The sequence below is a fragment of the Nicotiana sylvestris genome, chromosome 9 (genome assembly GCF_000393655.2).
Source record: "Nicotiana sylvestris chromosome 9, ASM39365v2, whole genome shotgun sequence".
In the NCBI taxonomy this organism is placed as follows: Eukaryota; Viridiplantae; Streptophyta; class Magnoliopsida; order Solanales; family Solanaceae; genus Nicotiana; species Nicotiana sylvestris.
In genome coordinates, this window is record NC_091065.1 from 24,972,392 (window position 1) to 24,992,147 (window position 19,756).

The window sequence follows — 19,756 nt, forward strand, 5'->3', positions numbered from 1 at the left end:
GCGCCCGTGACTAGAGACATATTTCGACTCCGTTGAGATTTGGATTTGGGTCACATAAATGTGCACCCGAGTTTAGGGAGATAACATTATTAAAGGCGCGCCTAAAGCAACTAGCGCATTATTATTTTGGGTAGGGCCGTGAAACTTGCTAAACGGCCCGTCCCGGAATCTAAGTGTTTAATACATATATTTTGTGAGGGCCCCGCAATTTGTCCCTTTTATTCGGCGAGGCTCGTCTCATTTTATTCTTTATTATTATTATTTTTTTTATATTTTTAAAAGGATGCCATTTTTACGTCTTTAACAATACTAAACTTACGGCCTCTTTACAACTAAAATCCCATGACTTGTTAGAAGTTTAATAAAAGGAGTTTAGTGAAAGAGTGTTTCGGGAGTAGTAACAGCATGCACTAATACTATTTTTTCCGAATGACCTAGCCAAAGGAAAGGACGAACAGATTAACGTCAAACTTGTGTCATAGAACGACTAGTCCAACTTAATCAAATGACATCAAATAAACAAGAATAACATAACATGAAAATGAACCAAAATGCAGACAATGAAACATAGGCAGAAAATTTCCATACCAATTTTTATATTGCATCTCAAACACTCAACGTAAAGTTTATTTATCTAATACATCGAGGTTTACTGACCTTTGCACCTCGACAAACTCAGAACGACAAACACGATTCCGACGGAACTCAAGCCGGACCTCTCTGAACGAAGAACAACGACGGAACCTCGGACAGCACCTCGACGTACCGGACCTCGACGAACCGAAGTCGACCTCGACGGAAAACAGAAAACTCGGCCAAGCAAGATCGCAGCAACCCACCGCTGCTCGGAAACGCAGCTACGACTGCTTGGCATGCAGCAATAGCTGCTCGTCGGACTGAAAATGGTGGACTGGTTCTTGGCTACGGCGAAGGAGAAAAATGGTCGTGAGGCTGCTTGGTTCGGCAGGTGGTGATGGAGGTGGGAGTTGGTTGTGACGGGCTGGGGTCAGCTGGTGGTTATGGTGTCGTTTGGTTGGTTTACCGGAGGGGTCGTGGGGGTTTCGACGAAACAGTGTTTGGGTGTTGCTGGGGCGTGGACGCAGGTGGTTTTATGGGGTAGGGTTCTCGTTAGGAAGAAGGGAAGCTGGTGGTTCGCTGGTGGTCTTGAGGCAGCAGGTTGGGTGGTTGTCGACAGTGGGGGTATTCGTTGGTTTTGGTCCGGTGGACTGCTTGGCGACGGGGGTGCGACGGGCAGTTTGGGCAGTGACGAACGGAGTTGGGAGGAGCCGGGGGTGTTTGGACGGTGTCGAAGGGCAGTGACGAACGGGAGGGAGCTGGGTTTAGGCGTTGGGGGGGGTCTCCATCGTTAGGGTTTTTTTTTGTTCTTCTTCCTTTTTTAGGAAGAAGATGAGTGAACAGTAGTCTCCACCCCCAAAATTCAAAAAAAGTCCTCCTTTTCAAAGTTTTGTCCGTGTATTTGTATAGTCTCTGCCCAGAAAAATGAGCCCCACGCGTGGTGGGGTTCGAGGCATATGTCCCCCACGCGTGGTGGGGTTCCCCACGTGTCCTGGACACGGTTTATTATGGGCTAGGTCCGAAAATTAGGCCTAAAACCGGGTAGTTTAAACCCGAATATTATTCTTTTGCCAGGACCCGAGAAATAGGAACACGTTGCTTAACTAGTCCTATGTAAGCAAAATAACTACCAAAAATAAGACTAGTATTTAAACAAAACTATCTCTTTTTAAATATTTTTTAAAGATTTAAAATAGCTACAAAATATTAATGAAACTATTTTTTTTGTAATTTTCGTTTTTCTTAAATATTAAGATAAAATATGAAGTAATATTTTTGTATTTTTCAAAGTTAAAATGACTATAAAACTTTAATAGAATTATTATTTTTGTATTTTTTCGAAATTATACAAGGTATAAAAATAAAGTGCAATTTTTGTATTTTTCAAGTTTATGAGAAATACATAAACTAAAATTTATATATATATTTTTTGAAATTTTCTTTTTGCAACGAAATGAAGTAAAAATAGTTAAAATAGCTGTACTAGACTCAATTTCACATATTCACGCTAAACATGTGAAAATTCTCGGGGAAGGTCAAAAATCACGTGCTTACACATGTTATGTTTTAGGATTGATTGATGTGATTGGATGGGGTCCTGAGGCCTCGGGTGTGTTACGGATTGATTTTGGACCATGTTGGATTGAGTGGAATTGCAACAATTTTTCTAAGTTATGGTGCATCCGGACCCACGATAATTGGGTGGTAGTTGTGAGGCCGCAGAAGTGGCTAGGTGGGCACAAATATGGTGCGTGTCTTAGGAGGCTGAGTCCGTAGATATGGACATGGGGCCGCAGAATCGAAGCTGGCTGAGGAGGCTAGGGCCGCAAAAGCTGAAGCATGGATGTAGATGCGTCATCGCATCTACGATGTTGAAGGCACATAAGCGCGACCACATATGTGACTAGGTGACCACAAGTGCGGTTGGTCGAATCTTAAGTGGACCTCGTAGATGCGATAAGTGGACCATAGAATCGGCGTCGTAGGTGTGACCTTTGGGCCTATAGATATGGTTTAGCTGGCCAAACTTTATATTCGAAGGGTTTGGTTATTTTTCTCATTTTTGGAGTTGTGGAGCTCGGCTAGGGGCGATATTTGGAGGGATTTTCATCACAATTGAAGGGGTAAGTGATCATCACTTGATTTTGGTTTATATATTGATTATCCAAAGATTTTGACACCTAATCTATATGAATTAAAGGTGGGATTGGGGGGGGGGGGTTGGACTATAAGTTTGGAGAGTGAGAATTCATGATTTGAGGGTCGATTTGAGATTGGAATTAGATGAAACACATATATTTGGACTTGGATTGGAATGGATTTTTGGAATTTATAAGTTTCATCGGGTTCTGGGGTGCAGGCCGGGGTTAAGTTTTTGGGTTGACATTACATAATTGATTCAAGACCTTAGCTTTATAATTTGGAATTAATTTCTCTGACTTTTATTGATGATATCAAATTGTTTTGGCTAGATTAAAGCCGCCTGGAGGTTGATTCATGCGAGAATGGTTTCTTAGAGTATTAGTTGGCTCGCTTGAGGTAAGTATCTTACCTAAACTTGGTTGAGGCACTAGTTTCCTGAGTTATTTTTGATAGTTATCTGCTATGGGTGGCGCACATGTGTGGGGTCGAGCCCATGTGCATGCACCAGGGTATTATTCATGCTCGGGTAGAGATTAGGCTATGATATGCCTTGAATTTATTGCTAAGCTTCATGTTGTGATGTTTCTCCTATTTGTACCATGATGGAGGTTACATAAAAGTTAATCTCCAGAATGAACCTGATAATTGCTAATTTTGTGATGTAATTGCTTGATTTGAGCTATCATACACCTTAGCATGTCATTTATACCAATCCAGAAGTATGAAATTTGATGTTCATTGATCATGTACATGTATTCTTATATATTTTTTGTGTGATATGGATTGAACTGGTGGCGTGTGACCACACCATGCGAATTGTGAAATTGAGTCTGTGACCACGCTGGGCGGATTGTGAAATTGAGCCTGTGACCACTCCGAGCGGATTGTGATTTTGGCACATGAGTTGTCTGTGCAGAAAATGAGTTGTCCATGTAGATCCGAGATATTCATATTATTGGCATCTGAGTTTTCCATGCAGCACGTGAGTTGTCCATGCAACACTAAGTTGTTTGTGCGGTTGATATCATTATCACATGAGTTTTCTGTGCAACGTGTGGATATGGATCTATCCCCCTAGGGTCACCCTCTTATGTTCCTTCTTGATGGTGTACATGTGAATTGAGGAAATCTGATCAATGGTTTGGTTCGGCCATTGAGATTCTGAGGAAAAGCTAGCCAGTGTTTGATTTGGTTATTACATTTCTTCTTTACTTGCAATTTCCTTGGTTATTTACTTGATTTGGTTGCATATCGTCTTTATATGTTGGATTGTTGACTGAGCAGATTAAATTAAGTTATTGTGTGCACCAAGGTAGTTTTCTAACTAGGATTCATGACTTGATCATATTGTTGTTATGTACTTGTTAGAAATATGAACCGCGTCGGTGATTAGCGAGTATTATTTATAATTATTACTTCTATTATCTCGTCGAGGTTAGCTATGATACTTGATGAGTACATGAGGTCGGGTGTACTCATACTACACTCTGTACTTAATTGTGCAAATCTAGGTGTTGGACCAAGCCACCAGTAGTTGAGGTTTGTTACTGAGTTATCTTTGGAGAGACGAGGTTGAGTTGCATATCGACCACAGTCTTGGTGTCTCTTTTCATTTTATACTATTGTCTTTTATTCAGACAGTATTGTTATTTGGCATTTCAGACTTGTGTTTTCGCTTTAAAGCTCATGACTCTGCATTTACTAGTTTCAGGGTATTCATTATGTATCGATGCTAATATGTTATAATGATGGCTTTAGAATTGTATTATTTTCGTCACTTATGATATTATGATTCGCTATACATATGCTCGGTTTTCCTAGCAGGTGTGTTAGATGTCGTCATGATCGATTGGTGGTTTTGGGTCATGATAATGGGCTCAGGTTGAGTTTTGAAGATTTGATTAAAATTGAAGTTTTATTGTTTGGAATTGGCCTATTACTTTGTTTGACATTATTGAGTTGAATTTGGCTAGATTCGAGTCCTTTGGTGTTGGATTTGAAGGGAAATGTTGTTTATTGTTGATTCAAGCTTTTCAGGGGTGGTAAGTCTCTTGTCTATCCTTGTAAGAGGAAATTTTCCCCATAGGTGATCTATTTGCTATTTGTTGCTAGATTGAGGAGCCACGTATATGCGATGTGACGAGCGTATATGCGTATCTAGGTTTGACCATTTTGGTATTGTTGACTTGAATTATGGTTTGTTTGGATTATATGAAGTTAATATCCATGTTTTCATTGATTCTATGACTACGTGATAATTCGTAATACGATTTAGGAGCATGCTTAGGGTTATGACTTGATGATTTGGGCATAAAGAATTGTTTTGCGATATACAAAGGTCTTATTTGCTCCATGATTTGGTGGTTCCTATGGCTTAAATGATTCATGTTAATTAAGATGATTAAATTTGTGCATGCTTAATTGCTACTTGAGTCGTTGTGATAAATTAGTTACATGATTTTCCATAGCCATCTTTTAACTCTACGAGATTTTATCCATATTTTGTTGATATGTTATGTGCCTCTTAATTAATTATTTCATAGATATATGCGTGAGTTTGAGAGTTGGATGTTATGAAAAGGTTGAGGAATTTGGCACCAAGGACAATGTGAAGGGATATTGATTATCGATTATTGATGATATTATGATTGAAATGGGTTGCGCACCGCAAATATTGATTAATGGTCATTAAATATAAAATGATCATATACTTGGATATGGATTTGTCCCTGCAGAGTCAGGTGATTACCCATGTTACTTTGGGACCTATGTGCATAGGCACCCGTGATTCTTTTAGTGTTTGTTGGACACGTGGCAGGTGTCCGGCACATGGATTTATGCTGTGAGTTGTTGATAAAGGGATCCTGAGCATGCATTGGTAGCTTAGACTCATGCATTGGCTCTTATATATATATATATATATATATATATATATATATATATATATATATTGATATTGGATCATGAGCATGCACTGGTAGCTTAGACTCATGCATTGGCTCTTATATAAATTGATATTGGATCCTGAACATGTATATGTACGTATTTTTTACTCATGCATTGACTTGATATAAATGTTGTTGACATGAATCATGTCTTGGTATGAGGATCGAGGAGTTTATCCTTAATTACTCTCCTTAGCTGTTAAGCATGCCTAAATTTTGTATGAATTGTGTTTCTTTGAGCAGTCATATTCATTTGATGATATCATGCTTATTTTCGCATATTATTTAGGTTTACCTATTTATTAGATGGTTAGTGAGTGTCGATATCGATCCTTCGCCACTACTTCTTTGAGTTTAGACTTGATACTTACTGAATACTATGATTTTGTACTCATACTATACTTTTGTACATTTTTGTCTAGGTTCCGAGACTAGTATTAGCTATACCATTTAGTTGAGTAGGAGTACTATGTTGGAGACTTTGTGGTGCGCTGCTATACTTGATCCGATTCGTAGGAGTCCGACTTCCCTACCTTTCTATTTCTATCTATGTATTCTTTTACGGATAGATATTTTGTTCAGTTGATATTAGTTACTCGTTTTAGATGTACGTAATGTAGTAACACCGGGTTTTGAGCAGTTGAATAGATAGTTGTGATCGTGTTTAGACCCTATCATGGATCATGTACTCATGTTATTGATTTGAAATTTATTTCGCATTGTTATTCATATTATGAAACAATTAATAGCTTAATAATTGGATATTGTGATATTATTTGAGTGTTGGCTTGCCTAGCGAGGAGGTAAGGCACCATCATAGCCCACCATAATCTCGCATGTGCGACACACCAGTACCAGGCCTGCCAACAACCATCAAAATTATTCGGAATCAATTCGAAACACACCCGAGCCTCCTAGAACCCCGTCCAATCATACCAACAAGTTCAAATACTTAATCCAAACTTATCCAAATGCTTAAAACATATTAATTAACATCAAAACTGAGAATCGATGCTAGAATTCGATCTCTTAACTTCCAAACTTTCTAACGTTACCATACACGTCCGAATCATGCCTAACCATTCTGGATTTTAACCAAACTTTACACAAAAATTCCAATCAGCTAAGTGAACATATACAAACTCTCAAAACACCAATAGAAATGCGATAACCTCAAAGTCAACTCCCGATCAAACCTATAAACTCTCTAAACCTTTAAATTGCCAACTTTCGGCAAACAGAGCCAAAATCTTCTGGAAACCTCCGAATCCAAATCCAAGCATACACCTAAGTCCAAAATCACCACAGAAAACTACTAGGACCATCGAATCACCAACCCGAGTCTGTCTACTCAAAAGTTAGACCTTGGTCAACTCTAGCAACTTAACCTTCCAAAATGAGACAAAATATCCCAAATCCATCTCAACCCTCCTGGAAACAAGCCAACCAATTCCACAAGTCACAAAATAACAAGAAAACATGCAAAAAGCATCATATAGGAGAATAGAGCTCAAATAAATAAAATAATCGGTCGGGTAGCCACACTATAGGAGTATCAATTGTCTTCGCATTGTTCATCTCAAATATTTTAAGCAGTTCTTTGATGTACTTTTATTGATGTGTCATCATCTTATTTTTAATTTTCTTAACTTGTAATCCAAGGAAGAATTTTAGCTCTCCCACCATGCTCATCTCAAATTCACATCCTATATTGCAAATTCTTATAAAAAGATTCATTAGTTGCACCAAAAATAATATTATTAACATAGATCTAGACAATTAACAAGTTCTGACCCGTCTTCATCAAAAATTGAGTGTAGTAAATTTTACCTTTTGTGAACCCATTCTCAAGAAAGAATTTTGATAATCTCATACCATGCTCTTGGTACTTTCTTTAATCCATATAATATTTTGTCCAATTTATGCACATGATCAAAAAATTCATGACTTTCAAACTCTAGAGGTTGACACACAAATACTTCTTTCAGATACCTATTTAGGAATTCACTTTTAACATCAATTTAATATAAGTTGAACATGACGTAGGATTCAAAAGCAATAGGCATATGTATAGCCTCCATTTTAGCAATCGGTGCAAAATTCTCATCATAGTTTATATCTTCTTCTTGATTTTAATCTTGTGCTACCAACCTTGCCTTATTCCTAGTGATAGTACCTTGATCATCCAACTTGTTTTTGAAAACCTACTTGGTTTCTATAAATGTTATGTCCTTTGGTCAGGTTCCAGATGTCATACTTTATTCCTTTCAAATTGATAAAGCTCCTCTTGCATAGCCGGAATCCAATCAACATATCGAAGAGCCTCCTTAAAATTTTTAGGCTCAACCATGAACAAGTGGCAAACACACAAGTTTGTCAGTTTGGATGTTGTCATGATTCTAGAATGTACTGAGAATATTTTCTACTGGATCAGAAACTTTATGCTTTAAATTTCATACTTGCACTCCCTGAATATCATCATTTTCTTCCTGATCGATGGAAGAACTAGGTTCACTATCACCAGTCGTTCCAATATCAACCTGTTTGGTTCCCCCTATCCGTTGTACATCATATTCAGCTTTTAGAGAACCAAGTTCTTGTGATGTATTTCCTTGATCAACAGTATTCTCTAGAATATCTTGATCTAGTCCATCAACATGAAGTTGGGTGAGTCTAATTTCACACGATTTTCCTTCCATGCAAGTATTTTCATAATTAATAAATCCTTCTTGACCGTGAATTCCTCCAATTATTACCATACCTTCAGCCCAAGAAATAAATCCTCCAAGGAATTAAACTTGCATAAGGAATTATCTTCGCAGCTTCTGATTAGCGTCTTCAGGTGATCTAGTTCTTTTGATGTCTGTCCTGGTTCTTTGGATATTTGCTTGACACATTTGCAATCATGTATGTTAGCATGATATATATCATCAAGAGATCTGGTTCTTTGATAACTGTTTGTTAATCATCAAAATCATTTTTAGCTTAGCTCAAGAGTTCTTAAACTAATACTCAGGAGAGAAGCCAAACATGTTTCAACACATTGTTCCGCCATTGACGACAGATTAACTTGCAACTTGCTTCGAGTTTATAATTTTTTAGATTATGCAATCAATACACATGCTCTCTCTCTCTCTGTGTGTATGTGTGTAAAAGCTGCAGAAAATTACATATGCAATAATAGTTGAGCAACAGAGACACTCACTAGACCCACAAACCCTTATTCATCTATCTCGTCGGACTTGCTATATCACGAAAACCCAAAATCAGTTTTCTTTCTTCCTTTATAGTTTCATCACCTACCATGATCAACCCAAAGCTACCCTAAAATTCATGGCGGCTTTGCATCGTTATACTAGTGGGACGAAGCCAACTAGAGAAGGAATATGCTCAACATCGATGGAAAAGGGAGAGTTTTCATAAAAAATGGGATTGAGATTTTGTGTATGACTAGAGGCGAATAGTGAAGGAAATGCGGGTGGTGCTCAGATTTCACTTAAAATGTAATTAATTGAGCGACCAATTACAAAAGGACATGTGTCACTTTATCCAACTTTTTAACTCACGTTTTTACCTCTCACGCGTAATTCGTGAAGTAGTTTTTCCTTCCCTTCCTTTTCGAGATAACTTTTAGGGTACAATATATGTATTTTCCTTAAAAAGAGAAAATATTCGATTTAGTTATAGGTGACTAGGCAATCATCTTTCAGCGTACGGTTTAAGATTGGACACAAAATATCCGTCCGGCTCAAACATATTACATCTAATAGTCCGAAATATTTATTTTGTATATTGATAGTTTATTTTGTATATTTTTATATAGTAACAGTCTATTTAGTATTTTTTTTGTATAGTGAAAGTCTATTTTGTATATTTTTTATATAGTGACAATCTATTGTATATAAGTGACAGTCTATTTAGTATGTTTTTTATATAATGACAGTCTATTTTGTATATATTTTTATAGTGATAGACTATTTAGTACTCCCTCCGTTCCAATTTATGTGAACATGTTTGACTGGGCACGAAGTTTAAGAAAAAATGAAGACTTGTGAAATTTGTGGTCCTAAATATGTAAGAAAGGGGCTCAGAGTATTTGTGTGATTATAAAAGCTTTTCATTAAGGGTAGAATTGGAAATTCAAGCTAAATTATTTCCAAATTTAGAAAGTTGTCATTCTTTTTGGAACAGACCAAAAAGGAAATATGTTCATATAAAATGGAACGGAGGGAGTATATTTTTTGTATAATGACACACTATTTTGTATAGTGACAATATATTGTATATAAATTATACAGTGACAGTCTATTTTATATATTTTTGTATAGTGACAGTCTATTTTGTATATATATTTTGTATAATGACCGTCTATTTTGTATCTCAAGCACTTTTATCTATCCAATGTGTATAGACTGTTATATATTTCTTCCAAAAGACCAAAATCCCTCTTCAGAAATATTTCATCTTTTCCTAAAAAACCAGTGCTGATTCTGGTCAAACTTTGACTTTTTCTCAATTCAAAACAATTGTATCCAAAATTTCCCATGGTCTAATTCCCAACAAGTTTGGCCTGAGTGGGAATTTTGCTATCGGAATGACGTCTAGAGTTGTCAAAACGGGTCGGCCCAGCCCAGCCCTTGCGGGCCACGAAAGTTGATGGGCTAGGACGGGCTGGCCCTTCATGCAAAAGAGCCTTAAAATGGCTAGCCCAACCCAGCCCTAAGAGGGCCGCAGGCTAGGATGGGTCAGCCCTTTAATTTTAGCCTTTTTTTATAAGATAATTTTATTTTCAAATGGTTAATGAAGCTTCAAGAATCAAGATATGATGACAAATAAAGAAATGGAAAAGACTTGAAAACATACCAATAAAGTGAAACACACTTACAACTTAGACTGTGACAAAATTTATTATGAATTCATCAATACTTTGTATATATCATAATTGCAATTTTGTCAATTAAAATCAGGAAACTAAATAATTGTCCAAGTTATTAATAGATCAACCAAATGTAAAAAATAAAAGCTCAACAACCAAAATATACTATATTAGACTTCTACGTAGTGTCTAATCAAATCTTAGGTCCATAACCAAACTGCCAGTAATATTGCTAAAATAATATTGTATAATAAAAAGTCATTAAGCGAACGACATCAGTCATCACAAAAATAAAAAAAGACCTTAATGGAATAAATTCCTCCTAAAAAACGTTTTACTAGCACTTATAGCATATCCAATACCAACACATTATCAGACATATCTAAATTCGCTTATGATAAAATTGCCTTAACATTGTCATCTTCATCTTCGTCTGCAATTCATATGCAATGTTGATTAGTTAAACATTAACAAATAACTATATTTTGAAAATAAACAATATTAAATCTACATAAAAATCTTACCACTTTGAGTTTGAGTAAAGTCGTGCAACCAATTTCGAGTAGCAACAAGTGTTTGGACATTTTCATGATGGATGCAACTTCTATATTTGGTGAGAACACGACCACCAATACTGAATGCTGATTCTGATGTTATAGTAGTAATCGGGATACTAAGTACATCTCTCGCCATTACTGATAAGTCAGGATATTTTCCAGAATAATTCTTCCAATACATGATAATATCCATTTCGCGAAACTTCTCAAAATCAAGTTTTGGCTCCTCTAAATAAATATCCAGTTCTGATTTTCCATCATTGGAAGTAGATACATTCTCAAATGCTTTGAATTCCTATAAGTTAAACACATGACAATACGCTTAGGATCTAATAACTAATAATAATAATAATAATAACAACAGTGAAAAAAGAAATAGAAAAATAAAATTACTTACATCGAATATTTTGAATCATGTTCCTTTGGATTTACTTCTTTCTTTACTTGGTGTAGTCAGGGTACTAGAAGAAGCACTCGCAATATTTTGCTTATTTGCATAATGATCATAGAGCTCGTACAATTTATTTTTCACATGCTCTATTTTTTCTTGTGTAGAAACCGAATCCAGCTTAGAGTAACAAAGCTTTAAAAATTGCAACTTCATGCGAGGATCAAGGATTGCTCCAAAAGCAAGCACTACACTATATAGCGTCCAGTATTTTTTAAACTTTTCATGCATTCTTGAAGCCATTTCCTTAATAACCTCATCTTCATTATTCAAATTCTCATTAAGCATGCACTCAATTCTCCAAACTTGCATAAAATACAAGTTGGATGTTGGATAACTTGAACCAGAAATCAAGTTAGTTGTCTCATAAAAAGGCTCCAAGAATTGAAATATTTTCTCCGCCCTTCTCCACTGATTCAATGTAGGACAATAAGTATAATTTCTATCTATTAAATGTAGACTAGCAAAAGCCTTTTTATACTGGAGTGCACTATCAAGCATCATATATGTCGAGTTCCATCTAGTTGATACATCCAAACGTAAACCAAAATTTGTTTCAATTCCAACTTCCTTAACACATTGCTCAAACTTTTGTTTTCTCCCATCCGATCCTTTAACATACTTAACACTTTCCCTTATTGAAAACAAGGAATCACTAGCTGCTTTTAAACCCTCTTGAACAATTAAATTCAAAATATGAGCAAAACAACGCTCATGAAAGAACTCACCATCACACAACAAACTCTTTTGCAACCTAAGATGGCCTTTCAAAATATTTTGTAAGCTATCATTGGCAGTGGCATTATCTAAAGTGATTGAAAGTACCTTCTTATCTATGCCCCATTCTTTCAAACAGTCATATATAGCAGTAGCCAATTCAACTCCAGTATGGGGAGGATACATACGACAGAAATTAAGAATTTTACAAGCCAACCTCCAATTTTCATCAACAAATTGGGAAGTTAAACAAATATATCCCTCAGAGTTAGATGATGTCCCACAATCAGAAGTCAAGCATACCTTATTAGGAATTTTTGCTAAGATTTTTTTTAGTTTCTCCTTCTCTCGGATATACACTTTCTTGACATCTGCAACACAAGTGTTCCTAGAAGGCATCTTAACATCTGGACTTATATAATTTACCCAAGACTTAATTTTATCATACTCGACGAAAGAATATGACAAATTATGCTTAATGACAGCTTCAGCAAGGATACTACGATGTGTCCATTGATCGATTTTTCTAGATTGCATTTTACCTTCTTGATTCAAGAACATTTTACCTAAATCATGAACTTTAAGCATTGGACACTGATATTAATGACGATGCAAATGTGATGTTCCATAGTGTTTACCTTTGGGTCCCGGAGTTGAACCAACCTTAAATGGTTTCTTACACCCTTTACATTCAGCCCTTTCAATTTCATCTTTAGCTTTGCCAATTTTTTTGAAATACAGCCACACATCTGATGTTAACTTAGTTTTTTTCTGACTTGGTTCTGCAGAATCATTTACCTCCACAACGTCCTCAATATGTTCATGTGTTCCATTTGAATCATCCATTGGTCTTCCTGTGACAAAATTTCAAGAAGTGTTAAGTTTATAAAGTAAACAACATTGCCACTACAAGTTAGTAAAACTTTTGTAAGAAAATAATTATTAGAGTGCTTACTCAACTTTTGAACCAAATGTATCCCAAATCGTGCATTCACGATGTTATCGTAAAGGAATCTGACAATGTCATTGTAATTGAAGAATAAATTCATATTATCTGTGCATCACCTAGTTCACAACATTCTAAAACTACTCCGTTATAACTTATAATTAAAAAAGCTTCAAAAGCCTTTAAAGCATTCCATGCAAATAAGTAATTTATTTTTACTAATATGTTAACTGAATAGAATGTTAAGTTTTAATATGTTATTAACGAGAATATTAAGATTTACTATGTTATTTTCTTTGCCCAGATTATCATAAATACTATGTCATGAGACTTTTAAATAAAATATTAATAAGAGTTTTAGCATAGTATATTCATTTATATCTAAAAGAGTAGTTGGTAGTATCATAAATTCATAATCTTTCTTTCTTTAATCCTCCTGAGGCGTACATTAAAAGCTGACTAATCTTTTCATAAATTAATATATTTCTTGCATTGCAGCAAAATTCCCATTAATTTATTTTAGTTACTTCTAGGCTCTAGCTTAACTTTTTATATTTTAACTAATTGACTTAACACAAATCAACACATACATCTAAAGCCGTCAAAATATAGTAAATATATAAAAACAAAAGCCTAAATATGATCCATATACATATACAAATGCATATAGAATAGACATAAACCCAAAATAAAATAGAGAAATATATATATGCATGAGAATAAAATATGAAGCAATCATTAGTCATGTACATAATGGATTGAATAGTCCAAATATTGAACTTATTTATTTGTAAGATAGAAAGATTAGTAAACTCAAGAGAAAAAAACTAATTACCTGTAGTAAGTCGTCGATGCCGAAGATCAAGAAAGAGGGAGCGATAAAGAATTGAGGATTGAGGGGAGGTAGGCAGAGAGTTGCGGTAATATGTTAGACTATTGAGGAAGAAAAATTTATGATTAGGGTGCAAGACTTACGTCTTTAGCCCATTCAAAATCTTTACTTCCTTTTTTTTAATTTAAAATTTGAATTAAATAAATTATTGGCCCGCGGGCCAGCCTCGACCCAGCCTCAGTCAAGCCTCAAGGGCCGCGGGCTAACTTGGGTCGGGCTTCTTAGACTCAGCTATAAAATGGGCTTAAAATATCTTAGCCCAACCCTACCCTAGTAACGGGCTGGATTGGGCTGGCGGGCTAAGCCCATTTTGACAACTCTAATAACGTCCAAGCCGAACAAGTAAAACACCCTTATTCGAATCATCAGCTTCTTCGGTTCGGCGCTCGCTATAGATGGAGCGGGAAGTGATAGAAGCAGAGCTAGTACTGCCAACTCACATGAAATTCAAGAAGATTCAGATGTACGACAAGTACCCCAAAGGACAGGCTAGAGGCCGTCATTGGAAGCATCTCAAGCAGATCATTCAAGCTGAAAATTACGATAATTATCCTCCTCACCTACCTACTTGTGAGTCTCAATCTTTCACCTGTACCCTATTTTTTGCTGTCAATTAAGCGTTTCAATTCCTTTGCCCCTAATGTAGAATAGGGCTGTGTTCTAGGTTTTTGCAAGATATAGCTATACTTATTCAGTTTGGCTCATTTGCTGATTTTCTTAATTCTGTTGGTATCCAAATATTTTAGTTTACTTAAAGAAAAAACTGTTGTGTAACCAAACTTTTGTTGGTTCGGTTTTGGCTCAATCCTGAAGTTGATCGGTTAACTTGGATTGAAAATTTGGTTTATTGTATCCAATGAGCATATAGACAAAAAATAGATGTAGGTATAACACCTTAGATCCAAATTGAAATGCCCAAACAATTTCACATCGAATTCTTGTTGCCTAACTTGATAGAAAGTTAAGTTCAATTTCGTAGTTATTCGATCACGACAATCAAATTACTAAACCAATCATTGATACTTCTTTTCCCACCCAAAGGTTGTTCATGATACTTGATGGCAGTATTATTATATCTGCGAGAGAGAGATATTTGGGGTGGTGGTGGCGGTAGTGTGACGGATCTTCTACTTCTTTTGAAGATGGCAGACAAAGACAGAGAGTAGAGAACACGGAAAAAAGCGGCCTAAGTTGGCTTTGTGCTGAACATATAATATGGGACCTCGATGTCACACGTCATGCATTTATTGGGCATGCTTGACTTCTTGATTGTTATTCGTATCATTAATTCTCCAATGGGTGTGCTTGACTTTTTGAGCTTTTATCTATATTGTTAATAATTTCAACACTCCTCTTTAAGGTGGAGAATAGAATTTTATATACTCCAAGTTTGTCATAAATATACTGATTGTGTGGTCCTCTCACGGCATTTGTGATGTTTACTAGTTGGTTATTTTTTCCAAATTAAAGGATGCTTGTTGGTCCAGTGTGCTGACAAATTCTACCACATCTTCCTTGGAAAGAGCTTTCTTTCAAACGACAGTCTATGTCTATACTCCGAGTTACTTCACAAACACTATGGTGGAAGCTATATGGAGAGCCTTAGAATTAGAGCTATTCCTCAAGCCAACTGCTGCAATTTGCTGCTGCCTGGATGGTACAAAAACAGGTGCATTTGGGCTTAAACCTTTCTTGCTTGACTCACTATTAGTTGAATTGGAAATCTGCTCGTTATTCACCTTTGGTGCCTCTTCATTGGATCTCGGACTCGATGAAAACTGATCTGCCGCATCATCACTATCATCTTGAAGGCTATCTGCATAATCTTCTTCATCCTCCTCATCCTCTATTTGATCAGTTCATGTCTTTCTATTAAACACAGCTGCACTTGTCACGGCTTGTTCTTGTTTAGAAACAAAACTCTCGGTTGTAGAATTTGCTTGGGAAATTGTTTGCACTAGTTGTTGATTGTTTCCGGTAGATAGTAGTTGCTGCAATGAATCTCCATCTTGTTCACCAAATGACTCTATAGATTGGGAGGGAACTTCATGAACCGATGTGTGTAATGTAACCAAAGGTGTCTTGATCATAGGATTTGTATTCATCACCAAATCTGCCTGTGTTTCCTTTACAGACTTTGCAATTTCTGGACTGGTGAGTTTCAGTGTTGGTACAGCTTCATTAGTTCTTGGATATTAATAGCATCAACAGATACAATTTCTTTTGAAGCGTGTGGTCGAGCACCTATATCTTTTGAGTTTTTCTGTTGCACTCTGCTGCCTATCGAGCTGGTTTTTCCAGTTATTAACGTTGCCTCATCGTCCACCTGTTGCACCTTATTCCCAGCCTCCTTCACATCATGATCACGCTCATCCACCAAAGCATCAAAAGAGTTCGACATACCAATGGTATTTGCTGGTAATATCTGATTTTGATGCCTGGAGATTGCTTTTTGCCAGGAGTTCGATTCACCACTGTCCAGTCATGATTCACCACTGTCGATTCACCTATATCTTTTGAGTTTTTCTGTGGCACTCTGCTGCCTATCGAGCTGGTTTTTCCAGTTATTAACGTTGCCTCATCGTCCACCTGTTGCACCTTATTCCCAGCCTCCTTCACATCATGATCACGCTCATCCACCAAAGCATCAAAAGAGTTCGACATACCAATGGTATTTGCTGGTAATATCTGATTTTGATGCCTGGAGATTGCTTTTTGCCAGGAGTTCGATTCACCACTGTCCAGTCATTATTCCTTGTAGCAGGTTTGCTTGGAATTGCAGCAGATTTCCCTGGAGTATCAAATACCTGGCCTACACCTTACCATAGAATTAACAACCTTAGGTGTAGCTCGATCCATTGTTCCAGTCGCTGCAACAGTAGGTTTCAACATCCCAAAAGCAGACTGCTCAACTCCAGCTGAAAGTTGAGGATGTTTAGCCTCTATATTCGATGCTTTAGAACCTGTAGTAGCTGCACACTCCAAAGCCATAACACCTACCTGTTCTTGCCCCTCATTAGCCACACCAGTAGCTAAAACCTGCTGCTTTATCAGCTGAATCACCAGCTGCAACAGAAGGTCGATCACCCCCTGCTACTGGCACTGCACCAGTACCATTCAGCATAGGATTAGCTTGTAAATCTGAGTTCACATCTTTGTAAATCCTCGCCAAGGCTGTAGTAGCAGGGACATCACGTGAAGGTTTAGCAGGACCCTTCACCATCTTTGAGACAACACCTATAGGATCATCTGTAGCAGCGTTATTATTTAATGCATCACCCTCTCGATTTCCAGTAGTTTTTTGTTGTTGTAGCTCATCACCTTTGTCACCTAATTTTACATTTACAAGTGCATCATCTCCAATCCTAGCCGACCTATGATTAAGCACACCTATAGAGACATTCCCAGGTTCCTTAGAGTCAAAACCTCGACTAATCCAGTAGAAGCAGTAACTTGTTTAACTCCCTCATCCTGCACCTTCAACAGCTGTTGTTGATCATCATGAGTCTCATCTGGAAGTTTCAGGCCCTTTGTAACATCTGTAGCATTAAAATCATGCAAAGTTGCATCTGGAATATTGCCTGGCACAATCTTTAAACCTTTTGAGCCACCAAGGTCCTTCTCCTCACGATCAGCTGTAGCTTTTGGAACACCAGCATCAACCACTTCGTTAGCAGACTGTTGCACCTCTCTTCGATTCTCAACAGTTCACCTTGTAGTCGACATGCTTTCTCCCCATGGCCTTGATGCTTACAAACACAATATAGTGGAAGATCATCATAAACTAATTCCTGCAAGTGCTCAACAACTTCACCAGTCTTCTCATTCACAAATTGTAATCTCACGTTTGTAGGCAGCTTATCACGCAAATCCAGTTCAACCTTTACCCTAGCATTGCTAGGTTTTGACTTCACCGTTGTTGTTCTATGAATTGCAATTGGTTTACCAGCAGCAGAAGCTATAGATAAGAGCAACTGCCTAGCAAATAGATTAGGCGGCAGAAGAAATCCAAACAAAAGCTCTAGATGACTCTTCTTTAGGATTAAACAAAAACGACCATGGAAAAACTCTAATTTGGAACTCTTCACCATTGCACTTCAAATAATACAAAGATTTAGATGCGGCTAAAACAAAATCTTCATATTTGTCAAACCTAACCAAAATATGTCGACGAGCCATTACTCCGATCAAACATCGATTTGTCGTCCCAAAAAGTTTGGACAGTAACTTGCGTTATTCCAGAATTTCAGGCTGTCCATACGAGAATTTGAGCACTACAGCTTGATGAAGACCTTCTTCCTTTGTGTATTGATCAACTTCTTCCATGGTAAACTTGATAGTAGGAACTCCACGAGTAAACTCAATAGGTTTCAGATTCGTTTTTTGTAGTTTTTGGACTGTTTGGTTTGGAATTAGTTGAGTAGCATATGTTGTGTTAGAAATAGGGTTTTTGGTCGTCTCTCCCACAGCTTGAAGCTGGGGAGAGGGCTGCACGTCCATGGCAGCCAATACCACTCCATGTCACCGTAGAGGAAAGGAGAGAGGAGAGGGTGTGGGTTTAGGGTAGTGTGGATTTAGCAACAGTCTATTTGTTTCCCAGTTTAGGGACATTTTTTTGCAGATATTCCTTTTAATCATTCGTAGCTTAATGAATATTTCAAAGTTTTGACTTTGTTTGCTCAATCCCTGCAGATGTTAACATTGAATCACCACCTTCTATGCATCCATGCAAAAAGATATGCGACGTAACAGGATTCGAGGTACCTTTGCCCCAGAGTGCCTTGTATGATATGGTCTAAATTTCTGCTTGCTTTCCTGTGCTGTCTTACTGTCACATCCTCTCACTGAATAGGGGTTGTGTGCATTCTTAGTCCTTTATGCCACGAGAAATTATTTTGCTGCACAAACGTTTTTGGATGGTAAAAAAATTCTTATGTTTGACATGCAGGCACCATATTTTGACCCAAGAACTAAACTCCGTTATGCTAACACCGAGGTTTTCAAGATAATAAGATCGCTTCCTAATGACTATGTTCAGAGGTATTTGTCTCTCAGAAATGCAGCTGTTGTTTTGAAATAGGTGCAGTACGAGAAATAGATAGTTGAGAAATTTCAGTGCCCTTTTCCATTTTCAACTTCATAAACGGCAAAATTATTGTCCATGACCAATTGACGAATATCCGTATCTGAAGGTAGAAGAGCATTGTACGCTCTCTCAACAGCAATCAAATTTGCAATTTCTGTTGTCCCAAAATAGTTGTACTGCCCTAAGGAGACACGGAGTTTTTGCATTTTCCTGTTTTCCAAACCTTTGCAACAAGGATTATTCATAAAACTAAGACTTACCAAGAAAAAAGAACTAGAAAATTAGTTGTATATAAAGTTAGCGGAAACTAAAGATTTGATTAACGTACTCATAACTGATGAAATGTTATACATGTGAATTTTGCTTGTGGGGTGTTGGTATTTAGCTTCTTGTTGAATAGTTGAATTGCCTCATTTCACATGTTCTGGTATTGTGTTTTTGCAACTCTTACCTATTTGGGGCAATCCAAACAGTGCAATCTTCCTTGCTTCAACTCCATATAAAGTCTAGCTAGTGTCAAACAAAATCCAGCCTAAAGAAAATATTCATGCATAAAGTATAGGAAGATTCT

At 37.0% G+C, this 19,756-nt stretch overlaps 1 protein-coding gene across 1 annotated transcript; it reads left to right on the forward strand.

Annotated features, from left to right (window-relative positions):
- Positions 1-14,448: 14,448 nt before the first annotated feature.
- LOC104229714 (protein EIN6 ENHANCER) lies at positions 14,449-19,552 on the forward strand. Its single transcript, XM_009782401.2, has 3 exons — positions 14,449-14,669; positions 18,792-18,859; positions 19,048-19,552. The coding sequence occupies exons 1-3, from the start codon at positions 14,495-14,497 to the stop codon at positions 19,177-19,179; spliced, it is 375 nt and encodes a 124-aa protein (XP_009780703.1). The 5' UTR covers positions 14,449-14,494; the 3' UTR covers positions 19,180-19,552.
- The last annotated feature ends 204 nt before the right edge of the window (positions 19,553-19,756 follow it).